This window comes from Leptodactylus fuscus, chromosome 10, assembly GCF_031893055.1.
Source record: "Leptodactylus fuscus isolate aLepFus1 chromosome 10, aLepFus1.hap2, whole genome shotgun sequence".
NCBI lineage: Eukaryota > Metazoa > Chordata > Amphibia > Anura > Leptodactylidae > Leptodactylus > Leptodactylus fuscus.
The window spans coordinates 89,056,016-89,075,180 of NC_134274.1; the positions used below are offsets into that span (position 1 = coordinate 89,056,016).

General features: G+C 53.4%; 1 protein-coding gene across 1 annotated transcript; it reads left to right on the forward strand.

Annotated features, from left to right (window-relative positions):
* Positions 1–851: 851 nt before the first annotated feature.
* On the forward strand, positions 852–17,478 carry TMX2 (thioredoxin related transmembrane protein 2). Its single transcript, XM_075288036.1, has 8 exons — positions 852–1,099; positions 3,145–3,205; positions 4,330–4,443; positions 4,525–4,601; positions 5,082–5,188; positions 11,561–11,626; positions 11,713–11,842; positions 16,228–17,478. Exons 1-8 carry the CDS (start codon positions 911–913, stop codon positions 16,348–16,350), a joined length of 867 nt encoding a protein of 288 aa, XP_075144137.1. The 5' UTR covers positions 852–910; the 3' UTR covers positions 16,351–17,478.
* The last annotated feature ends 1,687 nt before the right edge of the window (positions 17,479–19,165 follow it).

Genomic DNA, 19,165 nt, shown 5'->3' on the forward strand with positions numbered 1-19,165 from the left:
CAGATACCGCTGCACACCTGGCCCCTCCCCTGCAGATACCGCAGCACACCTGGCCCCTCCCCTGCAGATACCGCAGCACACCTGGCCCCTCCCCTGCAGATACCGCTGCACACCTGGCCCCTCCCCTGCAGATACCGCTGCACACCTGGCCCCTCCCCTGCAGATACCGCTGCACACCTGGCCCCTCCCCTGCAGATACAGACACCTCAGGGCTTGTGCCCCCCTCCCCCAACCCTAAACTGCCCCCCAGATCACCGATGACATCATCAGTCACTCACCACCCACCTGGCAGCTCTCTGAGGAGATAGAAGGGTCCCGCCGCCCGCCGGGCTCCATCTTCCCCGGCAGGGACTGCCGACAGCGACGGAGGGGGCGGCAGGGGAGGGCCGGGGACAGAGGAGTTGGCTGCCCCAGAGACGGGGTGAGGTTTCCCTGCCCCGAACCCAACGCCACCCCCAGGGACAACCGCCGGTACCCCCGGGCCAGAGGGAAGTGATGGCGGCGGCTCTGAAGGAACGAACAGACCGGAGAAGCCCTCCATCATCTTGCACGATGGTCCGGCCAATCAAATGCGGCCTCTTTCCCAGCGCTGACCAATCAGAACATTATACTACGCCCCGCCCCCTGCTTCTGCTGAGCTCTCCGCCATATCCGGTAGGCGGGCCCTTCTCCTCTCGCAGCCAATCCCCGCGCACAGCTCCATTCTGAGACTCCGCCAGCTCCTATTTACAGGCACTGGCTGTATCGCCGCTTCTGATTGGTCGGAGGGCTGTGACGTATAGGCTTGTTATGGCGCTATTCTGCTGCTGATTGGCTATCGGTTTACGCCGTGCTGTGATTGGTCAGCAGCCTCCTGGCTCTGGTTTCTGCTGCTCCGGGCTGCTCAGTGTGGTGATTGTGTCCTGGCAGGATGGCGGTGATCGCTCCGCTGCTCGCCCTGGTCTACGCGGCCCCCGGGCTCTGGCGATGGGTGTCCCAGCCCTATTACCTGCTCTCCGCGCTGCTCTCCTTGTCCTTCCTCATGATCAGGAAGCTGCCGCCTGTGTGCACCGCGCTGCCGACCCAGCGGGAGGACGGGAACCCCTGTGACTTTGACTGGGTGAGGATCCTGCGGGTGCTCAAGGACGCCGGGGCGGGAGGAGGCTGCTGTGGTGTGCTGGGCTCCTGGCCCCTAGATCCTGGCCTCGGGCCCCTCGTCTAGACCCTAGATCCTGGCCCTGGACCCCTAGATCCTGGCCCTGGGCCCCTAGATCCTGGCCCTGGGCTCCTAGTCTAGGCCCTGGCCCCAGGCCGCTACTCTAGACCCTGGCTCCTAGATCCTGGCCTCGGGCCCCTAGTCTAGACCCTAGATCCTTGCCCTAGACCCCTAGATCCTTGTCCTGGACCCCTAGATCCTGGCCCTGGGCTCCTAGTCTAGGCCCTGGCCCCAGGCCGCTACTCTAGACCCTGGCTCCTAGATCCTGGCCTCGGGCCCCTAGTCTAGACCCTAGATCCTTGCCCTGGGCCCCTAGATCCTTGCCCTGGGCTCCTAGTCTAGGCCCTGGCCCCAGGCCGCTACTCTAGACCCTGGCTCCTAGATCCTGGCCTCGGGCTCCCGGCCCATCCATGTGTGTGTGCCCCACGTACCCAGTAATGAGTATTCCCTGCTGATTGTGCTATAATGAGTGCGGCGCCCTCTGATAACTTTATGCTGCAGCATGCTAAAGTTGTCATGTGATAGAATCTGTAGAAGACCATTGTTATAGGGAGGGCTCAGAGTAATGGGGGGGGGGGGGGGGGGTATTGTATTGCTGAGGTCTTATAGTATGAGCTTAGGCTTCTACACCCCGGTATTGTCCTGCCACCTGTGCTGCAGTATCAGGCATGGCCACACTTGTACAGAGGTCGCTGTGCCGCCTGCTGATTGGTTGGGGTCCCCACTGATTGTACAGTGTATGGCTTTGTATCCTGGACGACTCCTTTACACATTGCTTAGCCTTTGCTTAAAGGGATTGTCTGGTTATGGGAATGTAACGTCTATGCACAGGACGAGGGCTAAGTGTGCGGCCACCGGGTCCCCCAGTTATCAGGAGGACGGGAATGAGGGTGCCCCTAATAAGGCCTCCTTGTGATGTAGTGACCAACGCTCCAGTCACTTCTATCGGCCTTCTGTGCCTGGGATCAAATGAGGCCCCGGTCACGTGAACACGAGGAGGCCTTAGGGGGGCCCGATGATCGGCCCTTATTATCCACCATCCTATATGGAGACTATATGGCCTGTAGGGGGCCCCCGATGATCCACTGTCCTGTATAGAGACTATATGGCCTTAGGGGGCCCCCGATGGTCCTCTGTCCTATATGGAGACTATATGGCCTGTAGGGGACCCCCGATGATCCACTGTCCTATATGGAGACTATATGGCCTGTAGGGGACCCCCGATGGTCCACTGTCCTATATGGAGACTATATGGCCTTAGGGGGACCCCCGATGATCCACTGTCCTATAGGGAGACTATATGGCCTTAGGGGGACCCCCGATGATCCACTGTCCTGTATAGAGACTATATGGCCTGTAGGGGACCCCGATGATCCACTGTCCTATAGGGAGACTATATGGCCTTAGGGGGACCCCCGATGATCCACTGTCCTATAGGGAGACTATATGGCCTTAGGGGGACCCCCGATGATCCACTGTCCTGTATAGAGACTATATGGCCTTAGGGGGACCCCCGATGATCCACTGTCCTGTATAGAGACTATATGGCCTGTAGGGGACCCCCGATGATCCACTGTCCTATAGGGAGACTATATGGCCTTAGGGGGACCCCCGATGATCCACTGTCCTATAGGGAGACTATATGGCCTTAGGGGGACCCCCGATGATCCACTGTCCTGTATAGAGACTATATGGCCTTAGGGGGACCCCCGATGATCCACTGTCCTGTATAGAGACTATATGGCCTGTAGGGGACCCCCGATGATCCACTGTCCTATAGGGAGACTATATGGCCTTAGGGGGACCCCCGATGATCCACTGTCCTATAGGGAGACTATATGGCCTTAGGGGGACCCCCGATGATCCACTGTCCTGTATAGAGACTATATGGCCTTAGGGGGACCCCCGGCCGCTTTATCTTCAGGGCTCTCTTTTTCTTTCCTCCTCAGAGAGAAGTGGAGATCTTGATGTTCCTCAGCGCCATCGTGATGATGAAGAACAGACGGAGCAGTAAGTCCTAAATCTAGAGTCCTGCGGCACCGGCACGATGTAACCCCTTAAAGGGGATGTCTGGGATGGCAGATCTGCGCTCGCCTCCTCGGCCCTCTGGGGGTCTCACTCGCTCCCTCTCAGTTATCATCTGCTTTATGCCCTGTTGTCTGCTCCCCAAATATCTCCGCCCGCCCCCGACCTCATCTGGGTTTTTTTTTGGCTACTATGGGCAATATAAGAAATAAAAAAACCCTGTGCTCCGTCCTGTCCGTCCAGTTCATCCCCCCCCCCCCTCCCCATGTTTGTCGCCCAGCCTGTTCCCCCGGCCGGGCGAGCCCTCCCCCTCCCCCGTTCTTCTCTTCTATTTACCTTCTTTGTCCCTTTTTGTTCTTGACCCGTCTTATCTACATCAGGTTCTTGTTTATAAGGTCGGGGTCACACCTACGCCCGCTCTCAGTTCCCCATTCCATTTGATGCAGGACTTTCTGCTTTTTTAGGACAGGAATCCTGTGGCCCCCGCTCTAGTCTTTGGGGTCTGCAGGGAACCTCTTTTTTAGCGGATCGGGTTTCTGTTTTGCGTCTACAACTTTCCAACTTAAATCCGATTTATTTGCACAATAACGTTTTAGTAAAGGGCTCCCATTTGGGATTAATGACTTGGGATTAGTGATCCGTTTCCCTGCAGCTCCCCCACAGGAGAAGATAAGGATTGCACATTTGGCATTGAAATCCAATGGGCGCGCTGGGTCCTCCAGTGCAGGGGACGCTCTTGCATCTTCTCTCTGCTCCATATTAGTGATCCGTTTCCCTGCAGCTCCCCCACAGGAGAAGATAAGTATTGCACATTTGACATTGATATACAATGGGCGCGCTGGGTCCTCCAGTGCAGGGGACGCTCTTGCATCTTCTCTCTGCTCCATATTAGTGATCCGTTTCCCTGCAGCTCCCCCACAGGAGAACATAAGTATTGCACATTTGACATTGATATACAATGGGCGCGCTGGGTCCTCCAGTGCAGGGGACGCTCTTGCATCTTCTCTCTGCTCCATATTAGTGGTCAGTTTGGGACCCCCATCCGCATACGAGGACATGGCGCCCGGAGGGGGCGCTGCCTTCTAACCGTATTAACCCTTGTATTTCAGTCACCATTGAACAACACATCGGGAACATCTTCATGTTCAGTAAAGTGGCCAATATCATCCTGTTCTTCCGCCTGGACGTGCGCATGGGCCTTCTGTACATGACCCTGTGCCTGGGTAAGTCTTCTCTGTCCGGGCCGCCCCTGTAATGTGTGAGCGGCTGTCTCTAAGACGTCTTCCTGTGTTCCCCTCCCCCAGTCTTCCTCATGACGTGTAAGCCGCCGCTCTACCTGGGCCCGGAACATATCAAGTACTTCAGTGACAAAACCATCGAGGTAGGTCTGGGGTCAGCGTGAGGGTTCAGTTGTCTCTGAGCTGGAGACTTGCTGCTGTGTCTGTCATAGACCACATGGGGGAGCCATTCTACTCCAGAGCTGTGACCCAGCGGCGGCGGCGGCGGGATCATGCAGGACATCATAGAGAAGTACTGACCTGTACTGATGTGACTAAAGCACTTGGGCAGAGATAGAAGCTTCCTCTTAGCTGCGGCCCCTTGTCTGTGGACGTCTCTGCTCCTCTTATCATTTGGTGGGGGTTCCGATCTCTACAGTGACCTGAGATAGTAGAATCACCTGATGTCACATGACCACCTCTATGCCCCGCCCATCGCAGGGCCCTCAGGATGGGAAGAGCAGCTCTGGAGCACAAACTGCTGCTGCGGCCATGTGACCAGACAAGTACCCGCTGCAGATGCTTGTACTGCCCCTTGTGGAGGTCGGCGCCATCACACTAACCTCCTGCTTGTTTCCCTGTAGGAGGAGCTTCAGTCTGATCGGCGCGTCACCTGGATCGTGGAATACTTCGCAAACTGGTCGTCTGAGTGTCAGTCGTTTGCCCCCATTTATGCCGAGCTGTCTCTGAAGTGAGTCACACTCCTGCCGAAGTCACATCTCTGAGGTCTCCTCACCCCCGGGCTGTCTCGCTATATCTGTCTATGAGGTCTCCTCACCCCCGGGCTGTCTCGCTATATCTGTCTATGAGGTCTCCTCACCCCCGGGCTGTCTCGCTATATCTGTCTATGAGGTCTCCTCACCCCTGGGCTGTCTCGCTATATCTGTCTATGAGGTCTCCTCACCCCCGGGCTGTCTCGCTATATCTGTCTATGAGGTCTCCTCACCCCCGGGCTGTCTCGCTATATCTGTCTATGAGGTCTCCTCACCCCCGGGCTGTCTCGCTATATCTGTCTATGAGGTCTCCTCACCCCTGGGCTGTCTCGCTATATCTGTCTATGAGGTCTCTTCTCCCCCGGGCTGTCTCGCTATATCTGTCTATGAGGTCTCCTCACCCCTGGGCTGTCTCGCTATATCTGTCTATGAGGTCTCCTCACCCCCGGGCTGTCTCGCTATATCTGTCTATGAGGTCTCCTCACCCCCGGGCTGTCTCGCTATATCTGTCTATGAGGTCTCCTCACCCCTGGGCTGTCTCGCTATATCTGTCTATGAGGTCTCTTCTCCCCCGGGCTGTCTCGCTATATCTGTCTATGAGGTCTCCTCACCCCCGGGCTGTCTCGCTATATCTGTCTATGAGGTCTCTTCTCCCCCGGGCTGTCTCGCTATATCTGTCTGTTTCGCTGTCTCTTCACCTCCGGGCTGTCTCGCTATATCTGTCTATGAGGTCTCTTCTCCCCCGGGCTGTCTCGCTATATCTGTCTATGAGGTCTCTTCTCCCCCGGGCTGTCTCGCTATATCTGTCTATGAGGTCTCCTCACCCCCGGGCTGTCTCGCTATATCTGTCTATGAGGTCTCCTCACCCCTATGCTGTCTGGCTATATCTGTCTATGAGGTCTCCTCACCCCCGGGCTGTCTCGCTATATCTGTCTATGAGGTCTCTTCTCCCCCGGGCTGTCTCGCTATATCTGTCTATGAGGTCTCTTCTCCCCCGGGCTGTCTCGCTATATCTGTCTATGAGGTCTCTTCTCCCCCGGGCTGTCTCGCTATATCTGTCTATGAGGTCTCTTCTCCCCCGGGCTGTCTCGCTATATCTGTCTATGAGGTCTCTTCTCCCCCGGGCTGTCTCGCTATATCTGTCTATGAGGTCTCTTCTCCCCCGGGCTGTCTCGCTATATCTGTCTATGAGGTCTCCTCACCCCCGGGCTGTCTCGCTATATCTGTCTATGAGGTCTCTTCTCCCCTGGGCTGTCTCGCTATATCTGTCTATGAGGTCTCCTCTCCCCCGGGCTGTCTCGCTATATCTGTCTATGAGGTCTCCTCACCCCCGGGCTGTCTCGCTATATCTGTCTATGAGGTCTCCTCACCCCCGGGCTGTCTCGCTATATCTGTCTATGAGGTCTCCTCACCCCCGGGCTGTCTCGCTATATCTGTCTATGAGGTCTCCTCACCCCCGGGCTGTCTCGCTATATCTGTGTATGAGGTCTCCTCACCTCCGGGCTGTCTCGCTATATCTGTCTATGAGGTCTCCTCACCCCCGGGCTGTCTCGCTATATCTGTCTATGAGGTCTCCTCACCCCCGGGCTGTCTCGCTATATCTGTCTATGAGGTCTCCTCACCTCCGGGCTGTCTCGCTATATCTGTGTATGAGGTCTCCTCACCCCCGGGCTGTCTCGCTATATCTGTCTATGAGGTCTCCTCACCTCCGGGCTGTCTCGCTATATCTGTCTATGAGGTCTCCTCACCCCCGGGCTGTCTCGCTATATCTGTCTATGAGGTCTCCTCACCCCCGGGCTGTCTCGCTATATCTGTCTATGAGGTCTCTTCACCCCCGGGCTGTCTCGCTATATCTGTCTATGAGGTCTCCTCACCCCTCTGCTGTCTCGCTATATCTGTGTATGAGGTCTCCTCACCTCCGGGCTGTCTCGCTATATCTGTCTATGAGGTCTCCTCACCCCCGGGCTGTCTCGCTATATCTGTCTATGAGGTCTCCTCACCTCCGGGCTGTCTCGCTATATCTGTCTATGAGGTCTCCTCACCCCTCTGCTGTCTCGCTATATCTGTCTATGAGGTCTCTTCACCCCCGGGCTGTCTCGCTATATCTGTCTATGAGGTCTCCTCACCCCTCTGCTGTCTCGCTATATCTGTCTATGAGGTCTCCTCACCCCCGGGCTGTCTCGCTATATCTGTCTATGAGGTCTCCTCACCCCCGGGCTGTCTCGCTATATCTGTCTATGAGGTCTCCTCACCCCCGGGCTGTCTCGCTATATCTGTCTATGAGGTCTCCTCACCCCTCTGCTGTCTCGCTATATCTGTCTATGAGGTCTCTTCTCCCCCGGGCTGTCTCGCTATATCTGTCTATGAGGTCTCTTCTCCCCTGGGCTGTCTCGCTATATCTGTCTATGAGGTCTCCTCACCCCCGGGCTGTCTCGCTATATCTGTCTGTTTCGCTGTCTCCTCACCTCCGGGCTGTCTCGCTATATCTGTCTATGAGGTCTCCTCACCCCCGGGCTGTCTCGCTATATCTGTCTATGAGGTCTCCTCACCCCCGGGCTGTCTCGCTATATCTGTCTATGAGGTCTCCTCACCCCCGGGCTGTCTCGCTATATCTGTCTATGAGGTCTCTTCTCCCCCGGGCTGTCTCGCTATATCTGTCTATGAGGTCTCTTCTCCCCCGGGCTGTCTCGCTATATCTGTCTATGAGGTCTCTTCTCCCCGGGCTGTCTCGCTATATCTGTCTATGAGGTCTCCTCACCCCTGGGCTGTCTCGCTATATCTGTCTATGAGGTCTCCTCACCCCCGGGCTGTCTCGCTATATCTGTCTATGAGGTCTCCTCACCCCCGGGCTGTCTCGCTATATCTGTCTGTTTCACTGTCTCCTCACCTCCGGGCTGTCTCGCTATATCTGTCTATGAGGTCTCCTCACCCCCGGGCTGTCTCGCTATATCTGTCTATGAGGTCTCTTCTCCCCTGGGCTGTCTCGCTATATCTGTCTATGAGGTCTCCTCACCCCTCTGCTGTCTCGCTATATCTGTCTATGAGGTCTCCTCACCCCCGGGCTGTCTCGCTATATCTGTCTATGAGGTCTCCTCACCCCCGGGCTGTCTCGCTATATCTGTCTATGAGGTCTCCTCACCCCCGGGCTGTCTCGCTATATCTGTCTATGAGGTCTCTTCTCCCCCGGGCTGTCTCGCTATATCTGTCTATGAGGTCTCCTCACCCCCGGGCTGTCTCGCTATATCTGTCTATGAGGTCTCCTCACCTCCGGGCTGTCTCGCTATATCTGTCTATGAGGTCTCCTCACCCCCGGGCTGTCTCGCTATATCTGTCTGTTTCGCTGTCTCTTCACCTCCGGGCTGTCTCGCTATATCTGTCTATGAGGTCTCCTCACCCCCGGGCTGTCTCGCTATATCTGTCTATGAGGTCTCCTCACCCCCGGGCTGTCTCGCTATATCTGTGTATGAGGTCTCCTCACCCCTCTGCTGTCTCGCTATATCTGTCTATGAGGTCTCCTCACCCCCGGGCTGTCTCGCTATATCTGTCTATGAGGTCTCTTCTCCCCCGGGCTGTCTCGCTATATCTGTCTATGAGGTCTCCTCACCCCCGGGCTGTCTCGCTATATCTGTCTATGAGGTCTCCTCACCTCCGGGCTGTCTCGCTATATCTGTCTATGAGGTCTCTTCTCCCCCGGGCTGTCTCGCTATATCTGTCTCTGAGGTCTCCTCACCCCCGGGCTGTCTCGCTATATCTGTCTATGAGGTCTCCTCACCCCTCTGCTGTCTCGCTATATCTGTCTATGAGGTCTCTTCTCCCCCGGGCTGTCTCGCTATATCTGTCTATGAGGTCTCCTCACCTCCGGGCTGTCTCGCTATATCTGTCTATGAGGTCTCTTCTCCCCCGGGCTGTCTCGCTATATCTGTCTCTGAGGTCTCCTCACCCCCGGGCTGTCTCGCTATATCTGTCTATGAGGTCTCCTCACCCCTCTGCTGTCTCGCTATATCTGTCTATGAGGTCTCCTCACCCCCGGGCTGTCTCGCTATATCTGTGTATGAGGTCTCCTCACCCCCGGGCTGTCTCGCTATATCTGTCTCTGAGGTCTCCTCACCCCCGGGCTGTCTCGCTATATCTGTCTATGAGGTCTCCTCACCCCTCTGCTGTCTCGCTATATCTGTCTATGAGGTCTCCTCACCTCCGGGCTGTCTCGCTATATCTGTCTATGAGGTCTCCTCACCCCCGGGCTGTCTCGCTATATCTGTCTATGAGGTCTCCTCACCCCCGGGCTGTCTCGCTATATCTGTCTATGAGGTCTCCTCACCCCCGGGCTGTCTCGCTATATCTGTCTATGAGGTCTCCTCACCTCCGGGCTGTCTCGCTATATCTGTCTATGAGGTCTCCTCACCCCCGGGCTGTCTCGCTATATCTGTCTATGAGGTCTCCTCACCCCCGGGCTGTCTCGCTATATCTGTCTATGAGGTCTCTTCTCCCCCGGGCTGTCTCGCTATATCTGTCTATGAGGTCTCCTCACCCCCGGGCTGTCTCGCTATATCTGTCTATGAGGTCTCCTCACCCCCGGGCTGTCTCGCTATATCTGTCTATGAGGTCTCCTCACCCCCGGGCTGTCTCGCTATATCTGTCTCTGAGGTCTCCTCACCCCCGGGCTGTCTCGCTATATCTGTCTATGAGGTCTCCTCACCCCCGGGCTGTCTCGCTATATCTGTCTATGAGGTCTCCTCACCCCTGGGCTGTCTCGCTATATCTGTCTATGAGGTCTCCTCACCCCCGGGCTGTCTCGCTATATCTGTCTATGAGGTCTCCTCACCCCCGGGCTGTCTCGCTATATCTGTCTATGAGGTCTCCTCACCCCCGGGCTGTCTCGCTATATCTGTCTATGAGGTCTCCTCACCCCCGGGCTGTCTCGCTATATCTGTCTATGAGGTCTCCTCACCCCCGGGCTGTCTCGCTATATCTGTCTATGAGGTCTCCTCACCCCCGGGCTGTCTCGCTATATCTGTCTATGAGGTCTCTTCTCCCCCGGGCTGTCTCGCTATATCTGTCTCTGAGGTCTCCTCACCCCCGGGCTGTCTCGCTATATCTGTCTATGAGGTCTCCTCACCCCCGGGCTGTCTCGCTATATCTGTCTCTGAGGTCTCCTCACCCCCGGGCTGTCTCGCTATATCTGTCTCTGAGGTCTCCTCACCCCCGGGCTGTCTCGCTATATCTGTGTATGAGGTCTCCTCACCCCCGGGCTGTCTCGCTATATCTGTCTATGAGGTCTCCTCACCCCCGGGCTGTCTCGCTATATCTGTCTCTGAGGTCTCCTCACCCCCGGGCTGTCTCGCTATATCTGTGTATGAGGTCTCCTCACCCCCGGGCTGTCTCGCTATATCTGTCTATGAGGTCTCCTCACCCCCGGGCTGTCTCGCTATATCTGTGTATGAGGTCTCCTCACCCCCGGGCTGTCTCGCTATATCTGTCTCTGAGGTCTCCTCACCCCCGGGCTGTCTCGCTATATCTGTCTATGAGGTCTCCTCACCCCCGGGCTGTCTCGCTATATCTGTCTCTGAGGTCTCCTCACCCCCGGGCTGTCTCGCTATATCTGTGTATGAGGTCTCCTCACCCCCGGGCTGTCTCGCTATATCTGTCTATGAGGTCTCCTCACCCCCGGGCTGTCTCGCTATATCTGTGTATGAGGTCTCCTCACCTCCGGGCTGTCTCGCTATATCTGTCTATGAGGTCTCCTCACCCCCGGGCTGTCTCGCTATATCTGTGTATGAGGTCTCCTCACCCCCGGGCTGTCTCGCTATATCTGTCTATGAGGTCTCCTCACCCCCGGGCTGTCTCGCTATATCTGTGTATGAGGTCTCCTCACCCCCGGGCTGTCTCGCTATATCTGTCTGTGCTTTGCTGTCTCCTCACCCCCGGGCTGTCTCGCTATATCTGTCTATGAGGTCTCCTCACCCCCGGGCTGTCTCGCTATATCTGTCTATGAGGTCTCCTCACCCCCGGGCTGTCTCGCTATATCTGTCTATGAGGTCTCCTCACCCCCGGGCTGTCTCACTATATCTGTCTATGAGGTCTCCTCACCCCCGGGCTGTCTCGCTATATCTGTCTATGAGGTCTCCTCACCCCCGGGCTGTCTCGCTATATCTGTCTATGAGGTCTCCTCACCTCCGGGCTGTCTCGCTATATCTGTCTATGAGGTCTCCTCACCTCCGGGCTGTCTCGCTATATCTGTGTATGAGGTCTCCTCACCCCCGGGCTGTCTCGCTATATCTGTCTATGAGGTCTCCTCACCCCCGGGCTGTCTCGCTATATCTGTCTCTTGACCTCGGTCTCTTCTTCTGTAGATATAACTGTGCGGGGCTGAAGTTCGGTAAGGTGGACATTGGGCGCTATCCGGACGTCAGTAAGAGGTGAGTGTCCTCCTTGTGCTGTCTCCACCTCTCTCTCAGCCTTCAGTGGTGTCTCGGCCGCCATTCACACCTTTCCCCTCGCGCAGGTACAACGTCAGCACCTCTCCTCTCTCCAAGCAGCTGCCCACACTCATATTGTTTGAAGGCGGCAAAGAGACATTGAGGCGACCGCAGGTGGATAAGAAGGGGCGCGCCGTGTCCTGGAGCTTCACTCAGGTAATGTCATCTTCTATAGGTGTGACCACGGCCATATGTTACTAATCTCAGCCCCGCACTGCGACACCGGCTCTTATAGGGAGTGCGACTGGACGCCATAACTAGAGATCGGGATATACGTGTACATTCCTGCGAGGTCAGGTCTACAATGGGGAGGGTGGGAACACGATCCTGTATGGCACATCTATAGGGGTATAGTGACGGGGTCTGTATACACTCCTGTATGGCACATCTATAGGGGTATAGTGACGGGGTCTGTACACACTCCTGTATGGCACATCTATAGGGGTATAGTGACGGGGTCTGTATACACTCCTGTATGGCACATCTATAGGGATATAGTGACAGGTCTGTATACACTCCTGTATGGCACATCTATAGGGATATAGTGACGGGGTCTGTATACACTCCTGTATGGCACATCTATAGGGATATAGTGACGGGGTCTGTATACACTCCTGTATGGCACATCTATAGGGATATAGTGACAGGTCTGTATACACTCCTGTATGGCACATCTATAGGGATATAGTGACAGGTCTGTATACACTCCTGTATGGCACATCTATAGGGGTATAGTGACGGGGTCTGTATACACTCCTGTATGGCACATCTATAGGGGTATAGTGACGGGGTCTGTATACACTCCTGTATGGCACATCTATAGGGATATAGTGACAGGTCTGTATACACTCCTGTATGGCACATCTATAGGGATATAGTGACGGGGTCTGTATACACTCCTGTATGGCACATCTATAGGGGTATAGTGACGGGGTCTGTATACACTCCTGTATGGCACATCTATAGGGGTATAGTGACGGGGTCTGTATACTCTCCTGTATGGCACATCTATAGGGGTATAGTGACGGGGTCTGTATACACTCCTGTATGGCACATCTATAGGGGTATAGTGACAGGTCTGTATACACTCCTGTATGGCACATCTATAGGGATATAGTGACGGGGTCTGTATACACTCCTGTATGGCACATCTATAGGGGTATAGTGACGGGGTCTGTATACACTCCTGTATGGCACATCTATAGGGGTATAGTGATGGGTCTGTATACACTCCTGTATGGCACATCTATAGGGATATAGTGACGGGGTCTGTATACACTCCTGTATGGCACATCTATAGGGGTATAGTGACAGGTCTGTATACACTCCTGTATGGCACATCTATAGGGGTATAGTGACGGGGTCTGTATACACTCCTGTATGGCACATCTATAGGGGTATAGTGATGGGGTCTGTATACACTCCTGTATGGCACATCTATAGGGGTATAGTGACGGGGTCTGTATACACTCCTGTATGGCACATCTATAGGGGTATAGTGACGGGGTCTGTATACACTCCTGTATGGCACATCTATAGGGGTATAGTGATGGGTCTGTATACTCTCCTGTATGGCACATCTATAGGGGTATAGTGACGGGGTCTGTATACACTCCTGTATGGCACATCTATAGGGGTATAGTGACGGGGTCTGTATACACTCCTGTATGGCACATCTATAGGGATATAGTGACAGGTCTGTATACACTCCTGTATGGCACATCTATAGGGGTATAGTGACGGGGTCTGTATACACTCCTGTATGGCACATCTATAGGGATATAGTGACAGGTCTGTATACACTCCTGTATGGCACATCTATAGGGGTATAGTGACAGGTCTGTACACACTCCTGTATGGCACATCTATAGGGATATAGTGACGGGGTCTGTATACACTCCTGTATGGCACATCTATAGGGGTATAGTGACAGGTCTGTATACACTCCTGTATGGCACATCTATAGGGGTATAGTGACGGGGTCTGTATACACTCCTGTATGGCACATCTATAGGGGTATAGTGACGGGGTCTGTATACACTCCTGTATGGCACATCTATAGGGGTATAGTGACGGGGTCTGTATACACTCCTGTATGGCACATCTATAGGGGTATAGTGACGGGGTCTGTATACACTCCTGTATGGCACATCTATAGGGATATAGTGACGGGGTCTGTATACACTCCTGTATGGCACATCTATAGGGGTATAGTGACGGGGTCTGTATACTCTCCTGTATGGCACATCTATAGGGGTATAGTGACGGGGTCTGTATACACTCCTGTATGGCACATCTATAGGGGTATAGTGACAGGTCTGTACACACTCCTGTATGGCACATCTATAGGGGTATAGTGACGGGGTCTGTATACACTCCTGTATGGCACATCTATAGGGATATAGTGACGGGGTCTGTATACACTCCTGTATGGCACATCTATAGGGGTATAGTGACAGGTCTGTATACACTCCTGTATGGCACATCTATAGGGGTATAGTGACGGGGTCTGTATACACTCCTGTATGGCACATCTATAGGGGTATAGTGATGGGTCTGTATACACTCCTGTATGGCACATCTATAGGGATATAGTGACGGGGTCTGTATACACTCCTGTATGGCACATCTATAGGGGTATAGTGACAGGTCTGTATACACTCCTGTATGGCACATCTATAGGGGTATAGTGACGGGGTCTGTATACACTCCTGTATGGCACATCTATAGGGGTATAGTGATGGGGTCTGTATACACTCCTGTATGGCACATCTATAGGGGTATAGTGACGGGGTCTGTATACACTCCTGTATGGCACATCTATAGGGGTATAGTGACGGGGTCTGTATACACTCCTGTATGGCACATCTATAGGGGTATAGTGATGGGTCTGTATACTCTCCTGTATGGCACATCTATAGGGGTATAGTGACGGGGTCTGTATACACTCCTGTATGGCACATCTATAGGGGTATAGTGACGGGGTCTGTATACACTCCTGTATGGCACATCTATAGGGATATAGTGACAGGTCTGTATACACTCCTGTATGGCACATCTATAGGGGTATAGTGACGGGGTCTGTATACACTCCTGTATGGCACATCTATAGGGATATAGTGACAGGTCTGTATACACTCCTGTATGGCACATCTATAGGGGTATAGTGACAGGTCTGTACACACTCCTGTATGGCACATCTATAGGGATATAGTGACGGGGTCTGTATACACTCCTGTATGGCACATCTATAGGGGTATAGTGACAGGTCTGTATACACTCCTGTATGGCACATCTATAGGGGTATAGTGACGGGGTCTGTATACACTCCTGTATGGCACATCTATAGGGGTATAGTGACGGGGTCTGTATACACTCCTGTATGGCACATCTATAGGGGTATAGTGACGGGGTCTGTATACACTCCTGTATGGCACATCTATAGGGGTATAGTGACGGGGTCTGTATACACTCCTGTATGGCACATCTATAGGGATATAGTGACGGGGTCTGTATACACTCCTGTATGGCACATCTATAGGGGTATAGTGACGGGGTCTGTATACTCTCCTGTATGGCACATCTATAGGGGTATAGTGACGGGGTCTGTATACACTCCTGTATGGCACATCTATAGGGGTATAGTGACAGGTCTGTACACACTCCTGTATGGCACATCTATAGGGGTATAGTGACGGGGTCTGTATACACTCCTGTATGGCACATCTATAGGGGTATAGTGACAGGTCTGTACACACTCCTGTATGGCACATCTATAGGGGTATAGTGACGGGGTCTGTATACACTCCTGTATGGCACATCTATAGGGATATAGTGACAGGTCTGTACACACTCCTGTATGGCACATCTATAGGGATATAGTGACGGGGTCTGTATACACTCCTGTATGGCACATCTATAGGGGTATAGTGACAGGTCTGTATACACTCCTGTATGGCACATCTATAGGGGTATAGTGACGGGGTCTGTATACACTCCTGTATGGCACATCTATAGGGATATAGTGACGGGGTCTGTATACACTCCTGTATGGCACATCTATAGGGGTATAGTGACGGGGTCTGTACACACTCCTGTATGGCACATCTATAGGGGTATAGTGACGGGGTCTGTATACACTCCTGTATGGCACATCTATAGGGATATAGTGACGGGGTCTGTATACACTCCTGTATGGCACATCTATAGGGGTATAGTGACGGGGTCTGTACACACTCCTGTATGGCACATCTATAGGGATATAGTGACGGGGTCTGTATACACTCCTGTATGGCACATCTATAGGGGTATAGTGACGGGGTCTGTATACACTCCTGTATGGCACATCTATAGGGATATAGTGACGGGGTCTGTATACACTCCTGTATGGCACATCTATAGGGGTATAGTGACGGGGTCTGTATACACTCCTGTATGGCACATCTATAGGGGGGTCTCTGATATTAGAGGTGGGGGGTGTATGTATTAACCCTTAGCTATACACATAAGATGATCACTTTTTCTTTTCCCTTCTGTATCAGGAGAACGTCATCCGAGAGTTCAACCTGAACGAGCTGTACCAGAAAGCCAAGAAGATCTACAAGAACCAGGACGAGGCCGGAGCCGAGGAGACTCCTCCTACAGAGAGCAAGAAGGACCAGTAACCGGGGGGCCCGCACCCCCTCCCCCCCTAATCATGTAAATAGAATAGAACCCCCCCCAGCTGATCCCACCACCCCCCTCATGTAATGAATGTATAAGACCGCACCACAATGAGAATCATGTGACATGTTCTAATAGGAGCTGATTACTGATATGAACTTGCTGACACGTCTATAGGTGTAAGTTATATTAATGTATTATTATTATTGGGATATTCCAATGGACTCACCTGGACCGGCACCAAAACTTCAGCCTGGTCATGTGACCTGCAGAGCGATGTCTGTATTGATGTGATCGCTCTTATGGTGGAGTCACAATATGAGATGGCGACCGATCCGTACAACACAACTCTGCTCCGTCCACTCCAGTTCATCTTCCATCACGTCACGGTAATTTGGTTTAGTGACAATATTTTAATTCCATTTGATCATGTTGGAAATGGTTTCTAATATCTGAAGGACAAGGTTTATTAGCCCCGAAATCAGCAAACTACTGCGATGCCACATCAGGACAAACCTCAGCCCCTGCACCGTGGGATGGATTGGTGCAGAACTTCCCCGGGAACAGCTGAAGACTCTGCAGGATTCGCAGACACCAGGCTCGTAGTGTGTGGACAACGCGGGACCATAAGTGACAAATATGGAGAGCGGATCTATAAAGATGGAGAAGAGACCAAGGCCGCTGGAATCCCCACACGATGGAGGACGACTGCTGGGACCGTTCCCGAACACAACGCAGATGCCTGAAGTCCATAGAACAGTCCTGGCCCGGATCATACGAGACTGTGTGACATTTGGTTCTCCCGTTCCGTTCTCATACCCCGATTAATATGAAATCACTGCTGTCCGTGTTCTTAGGTCGGTCTGTCTTACTTATACACAGCGAAACCTCCTGATGTGTGACGACGATTCTGACTTCAGATTTGGAATTTGCGCACTCGATTATAGGACTGACGTTTTTATTAGTTGTGCGGTGTATTAGGGGGCGCCGTCCCTCCGTACTCTAATCATGCTACATCTCACCGTCATCATGGCTGACCCGTGTCCGGCCCTCCCGCTCTCGTGCACACATCATGGACATTGCTGATTGTTACACGGGAGAGGCGACAATAAATGGTTCCTATTTACTGACACTGAATTGTGGTCGTCTGTGGGTTGTCGGGTGAGGGGAAAGGCTTTCCATTCTCCAGAAGCGGCGCCACCGAGTGGTTGGAGCCAGGGTTGTGTTCATGTGAACGATGCTGAAGTGCAATACCAGACACCGCCTATACATAAAGGTGGCGCTGTGTCACAACAGCTCCAGAGATTTCTGTAGGGGGAGCGGCCGTTGTATCTTCTGGGAGTAGAGATGAGCGAACAGCGTTCCATCCAGTACGTGTGTGAACGGATATCAGGCTGTTCGAGATATCCAATTCGAGTCGAATACCAGGTGGCAAACTCACCAAAAATTCGTGTCCCTTCCCACCTTCCCTGACGCGTTTTTTGCACCAATAACTGTGCAGGGGAGGTGGGACAGGAACTACAACAACGGAGGCATCGAAAAAAATAATTGGCGGCCAAAATCAGGTGACCTCCGATGTATACAAATGGTGGATTTAACATTCGGTTCATATGAGACTGTGAGACAGGGACAGATGTACAGGGGGGTTAGCTAGGGGTTACCTTTATTTAGGGGGGGAGTGTCACTCACCAGCTCTTTGGGGCTCTATCTGGTCGGGATCCCTGTCAGCTTGTGATATGGCGGAGATGACTTTTTCCCATAGGAATGCATTGACCAGCGTTGATTGGCTGAATGCCATACAGAGTACAGCACCAGGCCAATCAACGCTGGTTCTGCAGGAGGCTGGTCTGTGAGGAAGCGGAGTCTAAGATCGGACCAGAATGGAGACTGCTGTGGACCGCTCTTAGACTCCGCCTCCTCCGGCAGAACCAGCTGTACTCTGTATGGCATTTGGCCAATCAACGCTGGTCAATGCATTCCTATGCCGAGATGTAGCAGTGTTGGCTGTGTGCTCAGCTCAACTACACCGGAGAACCACTGAACCCTGTTGCACACTCAGCTCTGCTGCATCAGAGCTGAGTGTGCGCTGAACCCTGCTGCACACAGCTCTGCTGCATGTCAGCAGAGCTGAGTGTGCAGCAGGGTTCAGCGGTTCTCTGGTGTAGCAGTGCTGGGCGGGCACTAAGCTCATCTGCATCTCCGGTATAGTCGAGCTGAGCGCACGGCCAACACTGCTACATCTCGGCATAGGAATGCATTGATCAGCGTAGAGGCTGAATGCCATACAGAGTACAGCATTCGAGAAGGCGGAGTCTAAGATCGGTCCACAGCTGTCTCCATTCTGGTCCGATATTAGACTCCGCCTCCTCACAGACGAGCCTCTGGCAGAACCAGCGTTGATTGGCTGAATGCTGTACACTGTATGGCATTCGGCCAATCAACGCTGGTCAATGCATTCCTATGGGAAAAAGTCATCTCCGGCATATCACAAGCTGACAGGGATCCCGACATAATAAAGGTACTTGATGCCCCCAGACATGCACCCCCTGCTGTCCCAGTTGCAGAGGTGTTGGTATCATTTCCTGGGGTGTCATAGTGGACTTGGTGACTCTCCTGAGGCGAATGGTGGGATCCCCTGAAACGAAGCATTTTCTCCCATAGACTATAATGGGGTTCGATCAAACAGTTGAGTATTGAGCGACTACTCGAATCAAACATGTCACTGTTCTCTCATCTCTACCTGTGAGGTCTCCAGCATGTCTGGTTTGCCTGGTGTCAACTGTACAATTGGGGGGGCGGGGAGTTACATGTGCCCCA